Here is a 17,759-nt window from a genome sequence, read left to right as displayed (position 1 = left end):
GGGGGGGGGGGATGTTCAGTTCATGTATTATAGGTCCATGGGTTACACGTTTCTCGGATCGAGATCTCAGACCGATTTCTAGCATCGTGGACACAAGCCTGAAATCCCGTATCACACGGATTAAGATTGAGATTAAATTGAAAATTGGCTAATCAGAGCAAAGTTCACTTGAGCTTAGTGAATTTTGCTTTGATTGGCTAAATTTCAATTCAATCTCAATCCTAATCTATAATCTGATACGGGTTTAAGACACATTTCACATAAGCAAAACATTTAGGGAGTTACCAGTCTAGTTATATATAGAAGCTTGTGGCAGTGACTCTAGACGCGCGCGACAGCCATGTTTCGAGAGCGCATGTACCGTTCGTGGTCCGGTCGAAATAGTGGTCCTCTAATATTCGGCCGTAATTACCGCCCGCGGCAGATAAACGCCCGGCAATAATAAGCGGAGGCGTGTAAGCCGAGTTGGGAAATTGCATTCGCGCTTAATCAGACCCGATCGCCGCGACGTTATATACTTGCGACACGTCGCGTCGTGATGCGCTCGTCGTAGCCACAGCCAACTTCAGAGGCGTGTCATGGTTGCGATCAGCAGCGCAGCGTTGTTCCTGCTAGCGTTCCCCTACAGCCGCTATTCGTCATCGAATTTCTATGAAAGATGCTCTCGTTAGGCCCGAAAAAGGACGGCGGTCCCAACGCGAAGTTCTTCGAGTCGCCGGATATCCTCGCCCAGCTCGACAGCGTGAAACAGTGGCTACTGAAGAATTGCAAAAAGGTACGTTCCGCTGCTATGTGCCGAAACATGGACCCGGCGTCGCTCGCGCGACGTTTTCGCCGTCGCTCAGTTTGCTCTTTGTTTGGCCGCGAGTACAATAGCCGACCGCGACGATTCTCGCGGCGGGTGTCGCGGCGAGGCTCTGCCGGGCGACCGGGACGGGTTTTGGCCACCGCGCGTGGCATGAGCGCCCACGATGCGCAAATATACGCTGACGCGCGCGGCACGTCCGACGCTGACGTGGAAATCACCCCGATGACCCCTTCGTAACTGCACGCTCACTGAGTCAATTGGATGTTTGTTTATCGCGTATTAATCCTCCTGTGCGCGAATTGATAAGATTCGTGCGTACGCGGAGGTAATTGACAAAAACTCTGCGAGATACGCGAGAACGAATGGGGCAGCACGCAACGACATTTTATTAACCTTGCGTGTCTAACGCTGGACGTGCTGCGAAATCAGTGGAAATTGGACGGTTCCTTTGTAAAACTCTGTGTGATGTTTTGCAGTATGTGCAAACGGATCCTCCCAGCAACAAGAGCTTAGCCACACTGTTGGTGCAGCTGCTTCAGTTCCAGGAGGATAACTTAGGAAAAAATGTGTCCAAGCCACCTATGACTAGACTTCCTGTATGTGATATTGTCAAGTATCCACGATAGCATTTAGAGACATCATGAAGCCAATTGTTAATCTATACATTTGATTTCTAGATGAAATGTTTTCTGGATTTTAAGCCTGGTGGAGGACTGTGTCATATATTAGCAACTGCGTATCGTTTCAAACATGAGCAAGGATGGCGGCGGTTCGATTTTCCTGGTGGAAAAGTAATTATTCATTTATTCATACAGTTATAATTCCTACCTTGAGGCTCAGGATGGCTTCTACTTTATTTTCATTTTCCACTTATATTTAAAACCTAATTCTTATCTTTGATCGATTTTAAATCTGTCTTCTCTAGCTGAATTAGTATTGAGCTTTGTTCTTTTTCTTTTTAACACTGGATTATGGTCTGTTTAATTGTAATTGCAAAAAGTGTAATCTAATTCAGCTAAAATGAACAGACCTCTTGACATGTATCAAACTAAATTTAATCCTATATTCAACTTTCCTATTATATTTTATTTATTTTTTTTCTTCTCTTTCCTACTATTCATTCTAATCATTTTAATTTGATGAAAAAATAATTCTCTTGTGTTTCTTATTCTTCTTTTTCACATATATTCTCAGTAGGTGTGTCTCTCAAGGATCATTGATATAATCCCTTGTTTCTATTCAAATGTAACAGGCCTTTTTCTACTAATAAAGTAATTATTGTCATTGCAGTCTGGTTCACGTACGGACCGCACGGTGGACATGTTAATGGCAGCAGAACGTGCTTTAATACAGAATAGATGTATGAACACACCGACTATTTACGTAAGACCAGAGGTCGACAAAACCACAGCTGTAAAAGTAAAGGAGGCGATTAGGAGACATCAGGGAACCGTGACGGAAAGCGAAGCGGATGCTACGCACATCATCTATCCTCCGGTAGATCCGATGGAAGAGGAATATGCACGACCCTGTATGAAACGCGAACGATCGATTTTACTTCATTGGTACTATTTTCCGGACAGTTACGACTCGTGGACGACGCTAGATTTGCCTTGGGATTATCCCGAAGGAACTCTTATGAATACAAATTCAAGGTAATGTATGTCTCTCATGGTCTCACCATAATCTGATTAACCAAATTCCGTTGACTTTGTTACCCATGGATTGTTACTAGCGAAATGTACATTGTTATTTCAAAACGTGATATGACTTGATATGTTCGGCCTGGTTTCGGGCTTGGTGACGCGTCCTTCATGAATTTATTTTCGACGTTTTCAAAACATTCCAGTACACTTCTTTAGGAAACTTCTGGAAACGACCTGAGACTTTCACTGAAAGAATCTTCTGAAGAAGTGAATAGGAATGTTCATGAAATGTCGAGAATAAACTCGTGAAGGACATGACATCAATCCGGAAACTAGGCCAAACATTTTATCACATATTTGATAATTTAAATATGTTTATAAAAATTTAAATATGTTTATGTACGTGAGAGTCACACTTAATTGATCTTGAAAATTATTTCAGATCCGTGTACAAAGTATCAGCTACGTGGGCATTAGATCTGGATCAATATAACGAGTGGATGAACGAAGAAGATTACGAGGTAGACGACAGCGGTCAGAAGAGAGTGCACAAATACAGGCTTTCCGTGGAAGATTTGATGGCGCAACCGTCCCATCCACCGCCCACGAAAAAGCCCAAGAGGAAGCGATCGCCTAGTCCACCTCCAAAGCTCGGCAAGCGTAAAAGGTACAAGGACTCCCGATATTTTTGCTCTTACTGAACTCGACTCGAATCTTTCGATGAAGAATTACCTCAAGTCTGATTTTGTACGATGTTACTTTTACAGTAGTAGAGCACCGTCGGGTATTCAAAGCGCTTCGTCTGCCTCATCGGCAGCGGCCCCCAAGAAATCGCGCGGGGGTGAGGAAGAAGAAGATCTGACCCAAGGAATGGAGGATCCACCCGCAGAACCTCGTATCGTAGAGGTCGTCGCTACTCCGACGAATCCGCCAATTACGGGTCAAAGCAACGCAACGACAGGCAACTCCACACTTGCATCTGCGGGTAGTAAAAAGCAAGACAGTGAACTCCAGCCGCTCAAATCGGGAAATATGGCTGACCTCGACGAACCGATGGAAGGTAAATATGATATCTATCTATTGCGTTTAGGTACAATATGATGAAGTTAAAAAACATTTCTGAGATACATTTAGATTAAACTTGAAATTTAATTTCACAATACAATACACACATGCATATTGACCGTGTCCGTGCTGATTTGAGGAATTGTGAATTTAGAAGCTGTAATAATTTCAGGTGATAAAGGGAGCTCTCAAGGTGGCCAGGATAGGGAAGAAAGAGACACCAGTAAAGAAAGAGGTGAAGGTGGCAAAAGCGATGAGCCTGAAGACAATGTGACCGAACAAACTCATCACATTGTCGTTCCCAGTTATTCCGCCTGGTTTGATTACAACTCGATTCACACTATCGAAAAGAGAGCCCTATCGGAATTCTTCAATGGCAAGAATAAGTCGAAGACTCCGGAGATTTATCTTGCGTATAGGAATTTTATGATCGACACCTATCGATTAAATCCGACAGAGTATATCACATCGACTGCTTGCAGGTAACATATGCAATACCTTCAATTATGTGTATTTAATTTTATTGCAGTTTTATCCATCACTGAGGAACTGTGTATTGGAGCAAAAGATTTTTTTTATTAAATGTATAATTCATTTTCTATCAAATTCAATTTTCTATTAAATTCTCTAGGAAGTTCAGGCATCATGAGGAAGATAGAAAATCCTCGTTTAGACATCTAAAGAAATACCGACTCAATGTTATTCATTTTATTCATAAAAGTTATGAATCTTTCGAAATTAGATAATACATCTTCTATTTTATTCGATAAATCTTTTATATCAATCCAGTACAATATAGTTAAGACATGAAATCAGTTATATTGTTGCGGATTGGCTGCGCTTCAGGTCGTGGCTGCAACGTGTAAAAAACAGTCGTTTCGTTCTTTCAGACGGAATTTAGCTGGGGACGTATGCGCGATTATGCGTGTCCACGCGTTCCTGGAACAATGGGGTCTCATCAATTATCAAGTGGACGCAGAATCCAGGCCGACACCAATGGGACCTCCTCCAACGTCGCACTTCCACGTTTTATCGGATACGCCGTCCGGTTTGGCACCGGTAAATCCAAATCCTCCAAAAACTCCACAACCGTCCGCTGCGAAGACGTTACTCGACTTGGAGAAAAAACCAGCCGGGGCGACTGCTGTCGGCGCAGAGGAGAAGGTCTCGGCCGGCGCGATGGCGAACTTCGGTCTGAAGATCGACCAGTATTCCAGAAAACCAGCAGTGTTGAAGAACAAGCAAGCGGCGGGCGCCACTCGCGACTGGACGGAGCAAGAGACGCTCTTACTATTAGAAGGATTGGAATTGCACAAGGATGATTGGAACAAAGTATGCGAACACGTCGGCTCGAGAACTCAAGATGAATGTATTTTGCACTTCTTACGTCTACCTATAGAAGACCCATACTTGGAGGAAGGTGGTCCCGAGGGATTGGGACCGTTGGCTTACCAACCGGTGCCATTCTCCAAAGCTGGCAATCCCGTTATGAGTACAGTTGCTTTTCTAGCATCGGTTGTGGATCCTAGGGTAGCTGCGAGTGCCGCGAAAGCTGCCATGGAAGAGTTTGCAGCGATCAAGGATCAAGTGCCAGCTGCGTTGCTGGATCAACACTTAAGAAACGTTCAAGCCAGCGCTAATTCGGACGGTAATTGTCTTCTCGTGTATCATCTTTATCTGCTTCTTTAAGGAAGTAGACGTTAATCAGTCAGTTAATACTAATTATCCATGTTTTCATGCGTTATCAGGTAAATTTGATCCGGCGGCGGGTTTAGCGCAATCAGGTATCGCTGGCACAGGACCACCCGAACCGCCAGACGATACGACGGCGTCTTCCACGACACCCTCTGTGCCGGCGGGTGCGAGTAATTCACCACATACAACAGCGCCCACTTCCGAAGTGAAGAAAGATGATCAGGAGAAGTCGAAGGAGTCAACAGACGTCGAACAATCTCAAATGGATGTCTCAAAGAAGGAGGATGAGTCGAAGGAGAACGAAGAGGACGCAAAGTCCGCTACTGATCCTGAAGCCATAGAAGCGAAGGAGAAAAAAGATAAGGTAAAATCTTTAGTAGCACCACAAGTTAACTTACATATCTTATAGAAAACATTGATATTCCCGAATAATTGTTATCGATCTTTGACTTTAATTTGCGTTTGTAACTTTAATTTGAAACTTGCTTATTGACACAGGTTGTAAGAGATGCCCAATTACAATCCGCGGCAGCAGCTGCGTTAGCCGCTGCGGCCGTTAAAGCAAAGCATTTGGCAGCCGTGGAAGAGAGAAAGATCAAATCGTTGGTTGCGTTATTGGTCGAAACGCAGATGAAAAAACTTGAGATCAAGTTGCGTCATTTCGAGGAGCTGGAGACGACGATGGAGCGGGAGCGCGAAGGTCTTGAATATCAACGGCAGCAGCTCATAACTGAGAGGCAACAGTTCCATCTGGAGCAATTGAAGGCGGCGGAGTTCAGGGCGCGCCAGCAGGCGCATCAGCGACTGGCTCAGGAGCAGCAGCAGCAGCAACAGCAACAACAGCAGAATCAACATCCGCCCTGGCAGCCGACCGCGCAACAGCAACAGCAACAACCGCCGAGTCCGCAGGCACAGGCGCAACAACCACCGTCGCACACGCCACCGCAGCAGACATAACTCTCTTGTGAGTTTTCTTTGAGTAATAAAAACAATTAGTCGATCGTGACAATGTACATGTATTTGCGTCGCTGTGATCACACACTTATAGGGAACGCATACGATACATTTGCCGTGTGCAATTTTCTTCATTGCATTATTTTTCGATCCTCTTTCGTTTCCCAGTTGCTCTTTGATCGAAGCTTAAGTTTCGAATCGCTTTTATTACGTTCTGTATATCGTGTGACAGAACATTCGAACGAGCCAAAACGATTTGATATCCCGTTACGAGCAGTCTTGGTGTCTCGAGGTAGGAATAAATGTGTGTAAATGCAAAAAAAGAAAAAAAAAGATACTTTGATACGTACAATTGAGTCTTCTATTATATATGAAATATATATGAATTATATGTGGGGAGGGGAGTAATTATTTTTCTTCACACTTACATCGCGTATACACGAGCGTATGTATGCGAGAGAATTTGTGGATCGAATTTTGTATGTTGTACTGCTCTATTCTCGCGCGATGATGTGTATTATAAGAGTTATAAAAATAGCGTAAGGACATGCACACGTATATAATATATATACGTCATAATATGTATATATATTATTACTGAATAATGCGACGTCTCTCTAATCTACAAGGCTTTGTTGTGTATCAATTCCAACACTAAGTCAGTCATGAGTCGAGCACACTCCGCGCCGCCCGGTGGCGGTCCTCCCGCGCTATGCTTCTCCTCGCTAGTTTCCGCACTCCTCTCATACAAGTCCGGCGCCTCGTGGCTGGCACACGTACTGATCGGTAGTATGTCCAACGCCAATCCCACCCCGAATCGTCCGCATCTTCGCATCTCTTCGTTTAGTCTACAAAGGGCAATTCACGAGTCAGACCACATTTCTCAGAGATCTGTGTACTAAAAAAGTTATCTATCAACTAATAGATCATCTATTAGTTTATCCATTAATCAATTAAAAGATTGATCCATCAGTTTTCCACAGCACAAAAATAATCCCCATCGATAGAGATGTATTCCAAGTATTTCTTTATGTCGAAGAATCCATCAACGTTTGTTCGACTTTCATTAATTCTGTTGAAGAGAATAATAGAATTACTCTCTCATATGTGATGTATTATTACTTATTAATTATCACTATTATTAACGATACACATCGTCTCTCCTGATGTGTAATTACTGTTAATGAGAGTAAGAGAATTATTCTCGTTAATTTTGGTCCTTGTGAAATGTAAGCTCAAGACGCGATGATTTAGGAACCAGCTTTCGACTTGGCGTTAAAATTCATGAATAACTTTTTGCATATCATTCACAAAATTGTTGGTAACGTGAATCGACTATAACGATATTGTTACACGCAAGCGACGACTGTATCTCGGTGTTTCACTTACAATTCCCACATGACAGATGGATCTTTCGGCGGCCGCTCCGGATTGAGGACACGTAAGGAGGACATCAGATGGGAATGATAGTGCTGGAGAAGCTGTGTCATGTAAGCCCGCCTAACCACACCACTCGTGCAGCAGTATAGCAAGTTCGCAAGATCAAGAGCGAGGGAACCGACCCGCGTCAGTTGAAAGTCGACTAAATAAACGGCCTGCAGAAACACAGTATTAAAGTCAAGTTGTCGGGTCTTTAGTGTGATCGTAGGGGTGCACCTCGGATCCGTGTCAGCTGATATTACGCAGAGCCTCAAACAGAGCTATCGTTTCACGAATCACAACTACTTACGGGGAAGAGAAATATGCTAGATATTCTTGCAACAAAAATATCTTCTCCCTATTTGCTTTCCTGCAATACAATTGTAACACATTAGGTGTTATTGTATTACAGGAAATTTATTGACAAATTGTCTAATATAAACGAAAGAATCTACTTGATTGAAAAATTATAAGCGTTAGATAGCTCTTTCGAAGATGAATTTAAACGCGGGAAGAAGTAGTAAATAAGAGTCTTGCCACACAGTTAACGCGGCTGTCACATATTGTAAGGAACAATTAATTACGAAGATTTATGCTTGTCCACCGACCCAGAAATATCCGTTGGCAAGAAGCTCATTTCATGATTGCCACCAGTTTATCACTTGGATATAAATAATTTTTTTTGCACGTAAATTCTTTACTTTATTGTATTAATTGATGTTATTTTTTTTAATCTCTCTCAAAAATTCTGATCAAAAAATCTGATAAAAAAATTTTTCAAGAATATTTTATAATCACGTTATACCATTATTTTGCAGAGGATCATTTATTGAATGTAACATCGTCAATATTACGAGATAACAACTATAGCAAGACTCTCATTTCTTTTTATGTTTAAATTCGATCAAAAAAGTAATTACCCACGGCTGTGTAATTTTGCGTGTGTGCGCGCGTATGTTTTATTTCTTTTTAACTCGTGTATATTGCTCTGAAATATTTGTCACATAATGAAAGCAGTTGCTTAAAAATGATTGGACGGGATTTATTTCAGTTGACTGTGTGTGACTCTTATTTTATGTGTATATGTATAAAAGACAGAGGGATCTTTTCTTCGTATCCGGCTACACGGATCTGGGTGAGCAACTTCGGCGAATTAAAATCTTTCCAATGATTCACAGATGGAAAAGAAACCTTTGAGAAAAACGTAATATAAGAATCTTATAAATTTATATAATAAAAGTGTATGGAACAAACTTGGGAAATTTTTTTTCGCTTCAATTAGTCCAAAGTACTCTCGGCTGAGCAAGAACGCGACTTTTCGTTGTGGAATATACGCATCGGACATGCGTATGTTCCACAACGCTTCGCGACGCTTTGAGCGACTTGTAAGATGAAAGAAGGTTCACCTCTACGTCCGAGCTTGGCTCGTCCCGGAAGAGAATATTGTTGGTCCAACAATCGCCGTGGCAAAATACAGAGAGAGGTCCCTGCGTGGAGACGAGCTCGCTCATAGTGCGGAAGAACACGTCTTCATTCAAAAAGGCCTGCAACTTTGTCATTATCTCCTCCCTTCGGAATTCTATATGCGAGGGTAGCGCATCGGACACCATTCGGATAGCGTTATTCGCGGCTACGCGATAATATTGTCGATACCAATCCTCGTTATCTCGTCGAAACAACACTTCTTGTATACCTTGATCATGTTCCGGATTCATTAATTTCGCGAACTCCTCCGGCCTTCAAAGAGTAACATCTTTTTGCATTAAAGGATCCGGAGATGATGTATAACGCGCGAAGTCGTTCGTCTTTTCCAAAATATACACGACTTATAATTGCAAAATCAATCAGCTTAATATTATTAATATTAGGTTGTTACAAAAGATGTTATTTCTTTATTAAATTCTTGTAAGAAGTTTACAAATTAAAAGTAGGATAGAAAATCTTCGTGAGATGTCGAAAATGATATACTGAGAAAGAAATATTTGAATATTTGTTTGTAGGATATAAAGTTTATATTTGCAGAAATAAATCTTATTTCATAGAAGTAAACTTTATTTTACAAAAATAAACTTTACATCCCACAAGTAAATTTGTAAATATTTTTTTTAAGTGCACCGAGTCGATGTCGTTTATTTTATGCGTAAAAATAATTTTTACTGGAATTGGATAATTTAGTTTTTTCGTTTTATTTGACAAGACTTTTGCGCCAATCTAATATTATCGTCATTACAACCATATATTTACCAAGGCATCTGCTTTACCTTTCGAAGCGCCTGGATTATCGTCTCGCATTAATATTCTAATCCTTTAAACGTTACAATACAATATTCTAGGCAACTTCGAAAGTCAGACACACATTTACCTGGACTCTTTCAGCGTCAAGCTGAGCGCGTGGAAGCCCGCCAATGCCTTCAACACGAGTCTCAGGTTCTCCACCTCCAACCCTTTCCGTCTGTCTGCCATTTCGAAACCTCTCTCCCTCAGGTCCTCCATGGCAATGAGGTCCGCTCTGGCGGCGTAGATCTTGGGTACACCACCAAACACCCTCTTGCCGACCGACTGCAGCCGGTTCAGCGCGGGCCATACGTGCTTATAGAACGCAACCTCATTTCGGAACAGCAGCTCGCTCTTGAACGCCTCGCGACGCTCCTTCGACGCCGGCAGGATCTTGTAGATGATCGCGCACTCGTACTTCGTCCACCCCTCGTCACCCTTCGACTGCTTGCGCCCTTTCGCCCGTACCCGGTACAACATAGAGGTGTAATTGTCTCCTCTTCCTGAGCCTGGTTCCTCGTCCAAACTAGTGATCTCCACGTCGGGTTCGTCTTTGGTGATCAATTCGCACACGTCGTCGAGCGTTAGTCTGACCTTACCGTCGCCGCCGACATCCATTGCGCCCCGAACTGCACGTAGACCTGATATCTATATTACGATCCTGTCTTCTCGATTTTCCTGGCAAGGGCCCGCCGACATTCTATACTTTACGGTGGACCGGAGTGTTATGCTGTCTGACGCAGGAAATGGGTATTTGAGCGGCGCGTAGGGCTGCCGCCCGCCGCCGCCTCCCGCCGCACGACTTAATTCATTAATGATTTGCGCCCCAACTCCAGAGACAAGGACATTGATACATATCAATCATACGAGTTTAAATTCCCTCGCTCGATAACAGCGAGGGTTTCTTCAAACGCGGCACGTTTCACAAACGCGCAAGGGTTTTACCGCGTCGACAGAATGATCGTATACCAGGGATGTTTTTTCTCTTGATCGATTTTGATGGAATTTCATTCTCGAACAATGTATGTTACAGTCCTGCATGTACACAATATAGAATACTAATATATATCTACAATATAACGTATAAATGTTCTATCGCATCATTTGTATTGGAAACGACGCTAATTACATAGACGGATGACACAGTTTCCCAATTCAGCGGGAATGATTGCGTTGCTGCGCTATTCGCTATGAAATATTCGCTTTACGCGGAGGACTGCTGCTCCTTGGACAGTGGCAAATTAAGAATATCACCCACCAAACTGATTAATAGGTTCTCTTGCGTGGAGGTAAGAGGTATAGTCTGATGGAATTTCTTGGCCATATCCCCGACTTCTTCCAGACCGAGAGAGATGACGTATTCGAGGATAGCCTGAAAGAAAGGCACGGTGACATTCTCGTCAATCAGTCGGATCGACCGGCGGTTAATGTGACGAATGTGTACATAATACTCACAAAGATCACAGGTGCGTGTCCTTGAGCAAGGCAAACCTCGAATATCTCGTTTATATGTTCTATTGCGACGCTGCCAGTTATCAGATGCGGCGACTTGGTCCACGACATGATAACGTCCATCGTTTTATCGATGTTACCGCCGCGTACAAGCAGCACCGCGATGTCGCCCATTATTGTACTGTTTACAATGGTGTGTTGTATCCTCCTGTTATTTCTAGACTGTATTACAAAACGAGATATAATCATTATTTCAGTAATATAAATATATTGGACAGAATATTAGATAACAGTAATTACAGTAATATTAGGAATAATAATAATAATATTAGTTCGACAATCTTTTTTTATGGAATACAGGTAATATGTTGGGTCAGTTAGGGAATTCAGTTCACGCGATTTTTTGTCCTCTACGATAGACATACGAATGCTATCAGAATATTGACAAAAACGATAACGGCGATTATTTAACTGGCAAATATTCAATTCCCATCGAATGCAATAGAGTCAAATTTCACTTCAAGATCGAACCGAATTTTTCAACTGTCTTGACATATTTTGTAGAAAATACAAGATGTCTCAGAGATATATTGGTTGATATAAAATTCATAAATGAAATGTGCCTCAGACATTCTGTAGAGTTTAAATCAAGAAACAATTCAATTACCTGTATGTGATCCCAGATTGTGAGTGCGATCTCCGCAAACTGCGCGTTCAACGGGGAATCGGTTGTAGGTTTACAATGTACGCTCATCAAGTTCAATAAACACTCTAATAAGTCTTCCCTGTCCAGATGACCGAACATTATCATATGGGACCAGATTTTTGGTATATATTGCATGGTGATCTCTGCGGCATAACAGCCCAAAGTTTCTAATATAGTCAGCATTACGGAGGGTTCTGGTATGGTTACGTGCGGCACGAGTTTGTTATAGATCTTGAAGAACACGTCGAAATTCTCCGTTGCCAGAATCAGTTCCAAGTACGCCCGGTAATAGTTGCTCTCCTGAAGCGAGAGAAGGTAATCGGGTAACGATATAGTTGCACGACTACGAAGTGCACAATATAACATGCTTACACGATAATTGAAACAAATATAAGACTCTGTATGAGATGAAATAAATAATAAAACACCAATAAGAGACATACGCTGGTCTTTATGCGGAAACCAAGTTTAAGTGAAGATGATCCAAAGTAGAATCAAAACGTACAAATATATTTTAACTATGTATTGTCTTTGTATTCATAATATTTACTGGCGATTAGTATTTTTTTATTAAACTTTACTTATGTACGGAGATTACGAAGACAAACAGCTATGGATAGAAAAATGTAATAATATAGTATTATAATATAATAATATAGTATTAAACAATTAAACAGAAAAATATAGCTTTACATATATGGGTCGTATTCCTGAAAAATATCGCATACGATATTTCAATGAAAAACTATACGTAACATGAATACTTTTAATAGTAATATTATATACGATATTTTTCGAGAATAAAGTTGCAAGTCCCTTAGCTTGATGACGTCAGAAGCGAGAAAATGCATGCAAAAAATCCTTGCGTGTAATCTTTCTTATTAAAATTAACATGACGTGCAAATCTTCTTCTTCAACCTATCTATCTTTATAATTTTGCCACGTTAATTTTAAGGCTATTTATTGACTGTCGAAGGAAAAAAATAGTTCTCGAAGCATTTTACAAATATGTTCACAAGCGAACCTGAAGTGTTCTCTCATATAAATATCTTTTTATGTGATTGTGGTATGCAAAAATTTTTGTCATGCGGTTTCTTGCTTCTAACGTTATCAATCTAGAATTTCGCAACAATGAGACTAGAGGAATCTTAAATATATAATAGACGATATAGCTTAAATAAGTAAACAGAGATATTTATAAGAAATGCGTGATCCAAAGCACATCGAAATCTGCCGACAATTATAGAACACACTTACGTTATAATTGTTTCCAATAAATTTATAATTGTCGCCAGTGAGTAGCAGCTCGTTCACCGCTTCGCCCAGCTGACGATCACAAAATTGTCGAGACATATTCATCGCGGTCACGAAGAAATCCATGTCTTTCGCATTTTGGACGACGGGAATCTCCTTCTTTAAGGATCTCAAAATTTGTACGAAGCTGTTGTACGCTGAGTCATCTGCGCTAACAGAGAAGTCGGTGAGTATTCTATTGCGACAATATACGAGATGTTCTCGGATGTTAGAAAATAGCAACTTGCGATTACCGAATTTGCTTAAAATACATAGCAGATAGTAATACGTAGTTAACGACGGTTTTAGTTGGAAGTATTCGATATCTGCGAGTATGTTGCGTGTGAAATCGAGGGCTTCCTTCTTGGACGACAAAGAGGCTGCTATGTTGAGAACAGCATTGAACGTATAAATATTCGGAGTGACTCCGTTCTCGGCCATCGTTTTGTATATATCCTTCACAAATGTTCTCGATTTCTCGCCTTCTCTGTTTACAAACTGCACTAATGATATCATAGCATTATATCCTCTGACAGACAACGGCAGTCTCTTTTTTTGACACTCCTGGTACAAGTGCCAAGCCTTATCTATCTAAAAAGAGAAAGCTACATTAAATCTTCTCGTGTGACGCGCCGTACGTGTAAAATTTTGCTTAAAACTTTTGACGCTTCGCCGCGGCCATCTTGATTTAAGACACCAGAAGCGAGAAAATACAAGCTAAAAATTCTTGCAAAATACGAAGAAATAAAAAATGTATCCATACAATGATACTTTCAATCGGTCGACTAGATATGTAAAATAATGCGAACACTTTCCTTTTGTTATAACAGTCAATAATTAGCTGTAAAATTAATGTGACAAAATTGAAGAAATAGAGTTTAAAAAAGTAAGTTGCGTGTCACATACATTAATTTTACAGTAATTTATCGATTGTTAGAGCAAAAGGAAAGTATTCGGATTATGTCATTTTATGGATATATCTTTTTATTCCAACGTATTTTGCAAGAACTTTTAGCGTGTATTTTCTCGTTTCTGACTTCATCAATTGAGAGTTCCGTCGAGAAGCCAGGAGCCTTAGTGCGATTGCACTTGTGATCAATTTAGTAGGTCAAATATCTTACACTGAAATATTTGGCTAAACCGCATATCATCGCGTCGTACGCGGCAGCTGCCACCTTGGGCTCTTGTTGTATTAGGAAATCAAACAACACGTTGATCTGTGGTCGGGTTCTGCAAAAGTACAATCAAACTTGAAACATATACTGAAGACGCTCAAAGGAAATAGATATTCACTGACGATGTATATTGTTGCAAAAAGTTTTAGTGCTAATCAAATAAAATAGAAAAAGAATTATCAAAGTTTGAAAAACTGATAATTGTTACAAGTAAAATAAATAACAATGACTCGGTATGTTTTTAGACATTTAAAGCTCCTGGCTACTCGCCGCAAAACTCTCGATTGATGATGTCAGAAGCAAGGAAATACATGCCCAAAATTCTTGAAAAGCATGTCAAAATAGAAAGATATATTAAAAAAAATTTACAGTCGATTAAGTATACCTCTAAAATACTCAGAACACTTTTCTTTTGCTCTAATAGTCAATAAATAACCGTAAAATTAACACACAAAACAATAAGGAAATGCAAGTTAAAAAGAAAGATTGCATGTCACATTAATTTTGCAGTTATTCATGCAGAGCAAAAGAGAAGTATTCGGAGTATTTTAGAGGTTTGCTTAATTGCAAGTGTCATTTTTTGGATGAATCTTTTTATTTTTCGGCATATTTTGCAAGAATATTTGGCAAGAATGCATTTCCTCGCTTCTAATATTGCAAATCAAGATGCTTGTGGTAACTAGCCAAGATTCTTAATGACTTTCTATTAAAAAAAAAAAAAGAAAATTAAGATCTTTTTTGTTTTAGACTTTCTACTTTCCTTTTAGTTCCCAAACGAAAAAAAATTAATCTTACAAAAATCAAATTAAATTTCTCTTACAAAAATCGAACAGAAAAATAACAAATCTTTTGCAGAATTTAACAGTAGAAAAAAGTAATCTCTTAGTACTCACATCCAAATATTTTTATCTCGTTTATTTGTCTGATACCAACGATATTCGAGAAGATCGGTGTTGATGGGTTGACTATTATTGTAAAAACACAATAATTCCAAGAGGGCCTGTTTTGTAGGTATTGTTATGTCAACTTTTAACAAATCATATATGGTGATAGCGTCGGAAACGTTACAGTTTGATATTTCATATAATAATGTTTCCTCTGTAACTACACTTTTTTCTGTGTAAACTGGAGGTGGGACAAATGCCTGTATATAAATACAAAATCCTTTAGTATGAAAACTTAATGTATTTATTGACATAGGTAAAAATGAATTATCATTTAAATTGTTTCATAGATATAAATGTGATATAAATAGTAAATAGAATGATTCTAAATGTATCACCTTGATTTCAGGTTCTGCCACTTTGTGATAAAACAAATTAGAGTGTTCTTGTCGAACCCACATTGCAGCTTTTTTTCCAGCCTCACGGGCTAATGCATATGAGCGGTTTTGTATTCTTGACAGTGGCATTAGATATGGGTCATCGTGAAACTTATAATGTGGTGCTGTATAATCCCTAGATATCGTGCTTTCAAGAGCCTACAGGACAGATCATTTCATATGTAGAAATTAAACCTACACTTCTATTCTTCAACATAATATAATATAATAATATAATAAAATTTTCTCTTACTTTCAAGATATCTGTTGGTCCACGTTCCTTCCTGTTTGGAATATAAATATCTGAAGATGACGATGTTGCAGCTGTAGATTGTAACCGTATTATCAACTCTTGACAGAGCCTTCTGTAAATAATACAATACTGTGTTTAAAAAAGTTAAATAACTAACAATTATTTCTTCATTGAGGCACAAATGTAGCTCTGTAGTAAATCACAGATTTTTTACTGAGTTAAATAATAAAAATTAGATTCGTGTAAGTAGAGAAATTAAGTTAATTAAAACTTCAATATATAATTAAAATCTCTGTTTTTAGTTTCGAAGCTTTCATGTCTGATAAATAGTGTTGATAGTTATCGGTGCAGGTATAGGTGTGAATAAAGTTGAATAATTTTATTTAAAAAAGTAATTAATTTACGTATACAAGCTGAATGAATTAAAATTCATCACATACCTACGCGAAATTCTTGTTAAAGAATTCATCGTGTAAACTTTTAAAGTAAAATATATTTTATTTTTCCGAGATTTCACTCTTCTCTTAACCTCAAAACAGTTATTGGAGGAGAATACGTTTGTTCATGTTGCTTGTACTTTTGACACTTCCATACTTAAAGGTGTGGGTCCAATGGTCTGTAACATATCCGTATCCGTAACCATAAACAAAATCGAGTCGTGATTGGTCGTGATATATATCACGACCAATCACGACTCGATTTTGTTTATGGTTACGGATACGGATATGTTTACGGACCATTGGATCCGCACCTTTATTCCTTTGCATACCAGACATAATGAGCGATATCCAATGAGAGCTCTTCTTTCTAAAGAGAAATTAGTGTACAATGGGCATTAAGTGTAAAAGTGTCAAGAGTGCAAGCAACACGAACAGACCGAATATCTTCGCGAAAGGGACCTTTTTATATCATCTGAAGATGAGCTTATGTTTATTTTCAGATGCTGCATGGATCATTTTATTGGTTACGGAGTATCTGCAGATGAACCTAAGGCGGTTTTAAATATAAATTTCGACTATAAATACTGGCTTAAAGGCCCATTTATGGCCGTAACCAGTGGCGTAGCCAGAAAAAAGTTTCAGGAGGGGGGCTGTACTTTTTATTTTAACGAGCAAATCGAAATTGACGAGGTCATTCGAAAAAATTTTTCTCACACTTAGCGTAACCCAGAAAATTAATTTCGGGAGGGGGAAGGAGACTGCAGCTTCCCCTGGCTATGCCACTGGCCATAACCGTTATCTCATGCTGTCCATAAGAAAATGCTTAATCCATAAGAAATTGAGCAATTGCAGTCGATTGTTATTGGGAGTGTGCATTAATTTTAAGGGATTTCTTGGTAAAAATACGACTTTATTGTGATTAAATGGTTACAAATTAATCATTCAAAATATTGTCCATCGCTAGCCACTACTTTTTCCCATCTTTCTGGTAATATGTGAATTCCACATCGAAAGAACGACACATCTTTTGAGGCTATCCACGAATCGATCCATTTTTTGGTATCTTCATAAGAATGGAAGCGCTGCTCAGACGATTCGACGATTCACATGATTGGTCAATTCTTACGTTACGTTTTACGGTTACTGTTACGGAAAGTGTGTGTGGTCAGCTTAAGGCTGGGAGCACAGACTTTTGCATAACGCATAACGGAATCAACCAATCAGAGACCTTTATTTCCCTCTCCAGGATAGAAATGAT

General features: G+C 39.7%; 3 protein-coding genes across 5 annotated transcripts; 1 reads left to right on the top strand and 2 right to left on the bottom strand.

Moving 5' to 3' along the window:
* Window positions 1–73: 73 nt before the first annotated feature.
* Window positions 74–8,840, top strand: LOC116846063 (SWI/SNF complex subunit SMARCC2). Its single transcript, XM_032819431.1, has 11 exons — window positions 74–775; window positions 1,285–1,404; window positions 1,486–1,599; window positions 2,099–2,463; window positions 2,897–3,121; window positions 3,222–3,514; window positions 3,692–4,001; window positions 4,410–5,167; window positions 5,268–5,578; window positions 5,713–6,178; window positions 7,574–8,840. The coding sequence occupies exons 1-10, from the start codon at window positions 659–661 to the stop codon at window positions 6,169–6,171; spliced, it is 3,072 nt and encodes a 1,023-aa protein (XP_032675322.1). The 5' UTR covers window positions 74–658; the 3' UTR covers window positions 6,172–6,178; window positions 7,574–8,840.
* Window positions 6,214–10,680, bottom strand: LOC116846066. Of its 2 annotated transcripts, none has more exons than XM_032819434.1 (4): window positions 9,950–10,680; window positions 8,994–9,324; window positions 7,558–7,763; window positions 6,214–7,016 (listed from the first exon to the last, which is right to left on the bottom strand). In XM_032819434.1, the coding sequence occupies exons 1-4, from the start codon at window positions 10,477–10,479 to the stop codon at window positions 6,791–6,793; spliced, it is 1,293 nt and encodes a 430-aa protein (XP_032675325.1). In that variant the 5' UTR covers window positions 10,480–10,680; the 3' UTR covers window positions 6,214–6,790. The 2 variants fall into 2 exon arrangements, with proteins under 2 accessions (XP_032675325.1, XP_032675326.1); XM_032819435.1 differs by having other exon boundaries at window positions 6,986–7,240.
* Window positions 10,681–10,836: 156 nt separating this feature from the next.
* On the bottom strand, window positions 10,837–16,672 carry LOC116846065 (protein PTCD3 homolog, mitochondrial). 2 transcript variants are annotated; one of them, XM_032819432.1, is made up of 10 exons: window positions 16,502–16,672; window positions 16,062–16,173; window positions 15,770–15,967; window positions 15,381–15,631; window positions 14,434–14,542; window positions 13,567–13,903; window positions 13,277–13,479; window positions 11,981–12,319; window positions 11,317–11,535; window positions 10,837–11,233 (listed from the first exon to the last, which is right to left on the bottom strand). In XM_032819432.1, exons 1-10 carry the CDS (start codon window positions 16,528–16,530, stop codon window positions 11,066–11,068), a joined length of 1,965 nt encoding a protein of 654 aa, XP_032675323.1. In that variant the 5' UTR covers window positions 16,531–16,672; the 3' UTR covers window positions 10,837–11,065. The 2 variants fall into 2 exon arrangements, with proteins under 2 accessions (XP_032675323.1, XP_032675324.1); XM_032819433.1 differs by having other exon boundaries at window positions 16,062–16,170; window positions 16,502–16,665.
* Window positions 16,673–17,759: the final 1,087 nt, after the last annotated feature.

The sequence above is a fragment of the Odontomachus brunneus genome, unplaced genomic scaffold (assembly GCF_010583005.1).
Source record: "Odontomachus brunneus isolate Ranch 3 - 2012 unplaced genomic scaffold, Obru_v1 Obru_scaffold_060, whole genome shotgun sequence".
Taxonomy (NCBI): Eukaryota; Metazoa; Arthropoda; class Insecta; order Hymenoptera; family Formicidae; genus Odontomachus; species Odontomachus brunneus.
Note: the sequence above shows the minus strand (reverse complement) of the source record. Positions and strands in the feature narration are given on the sequence as shown.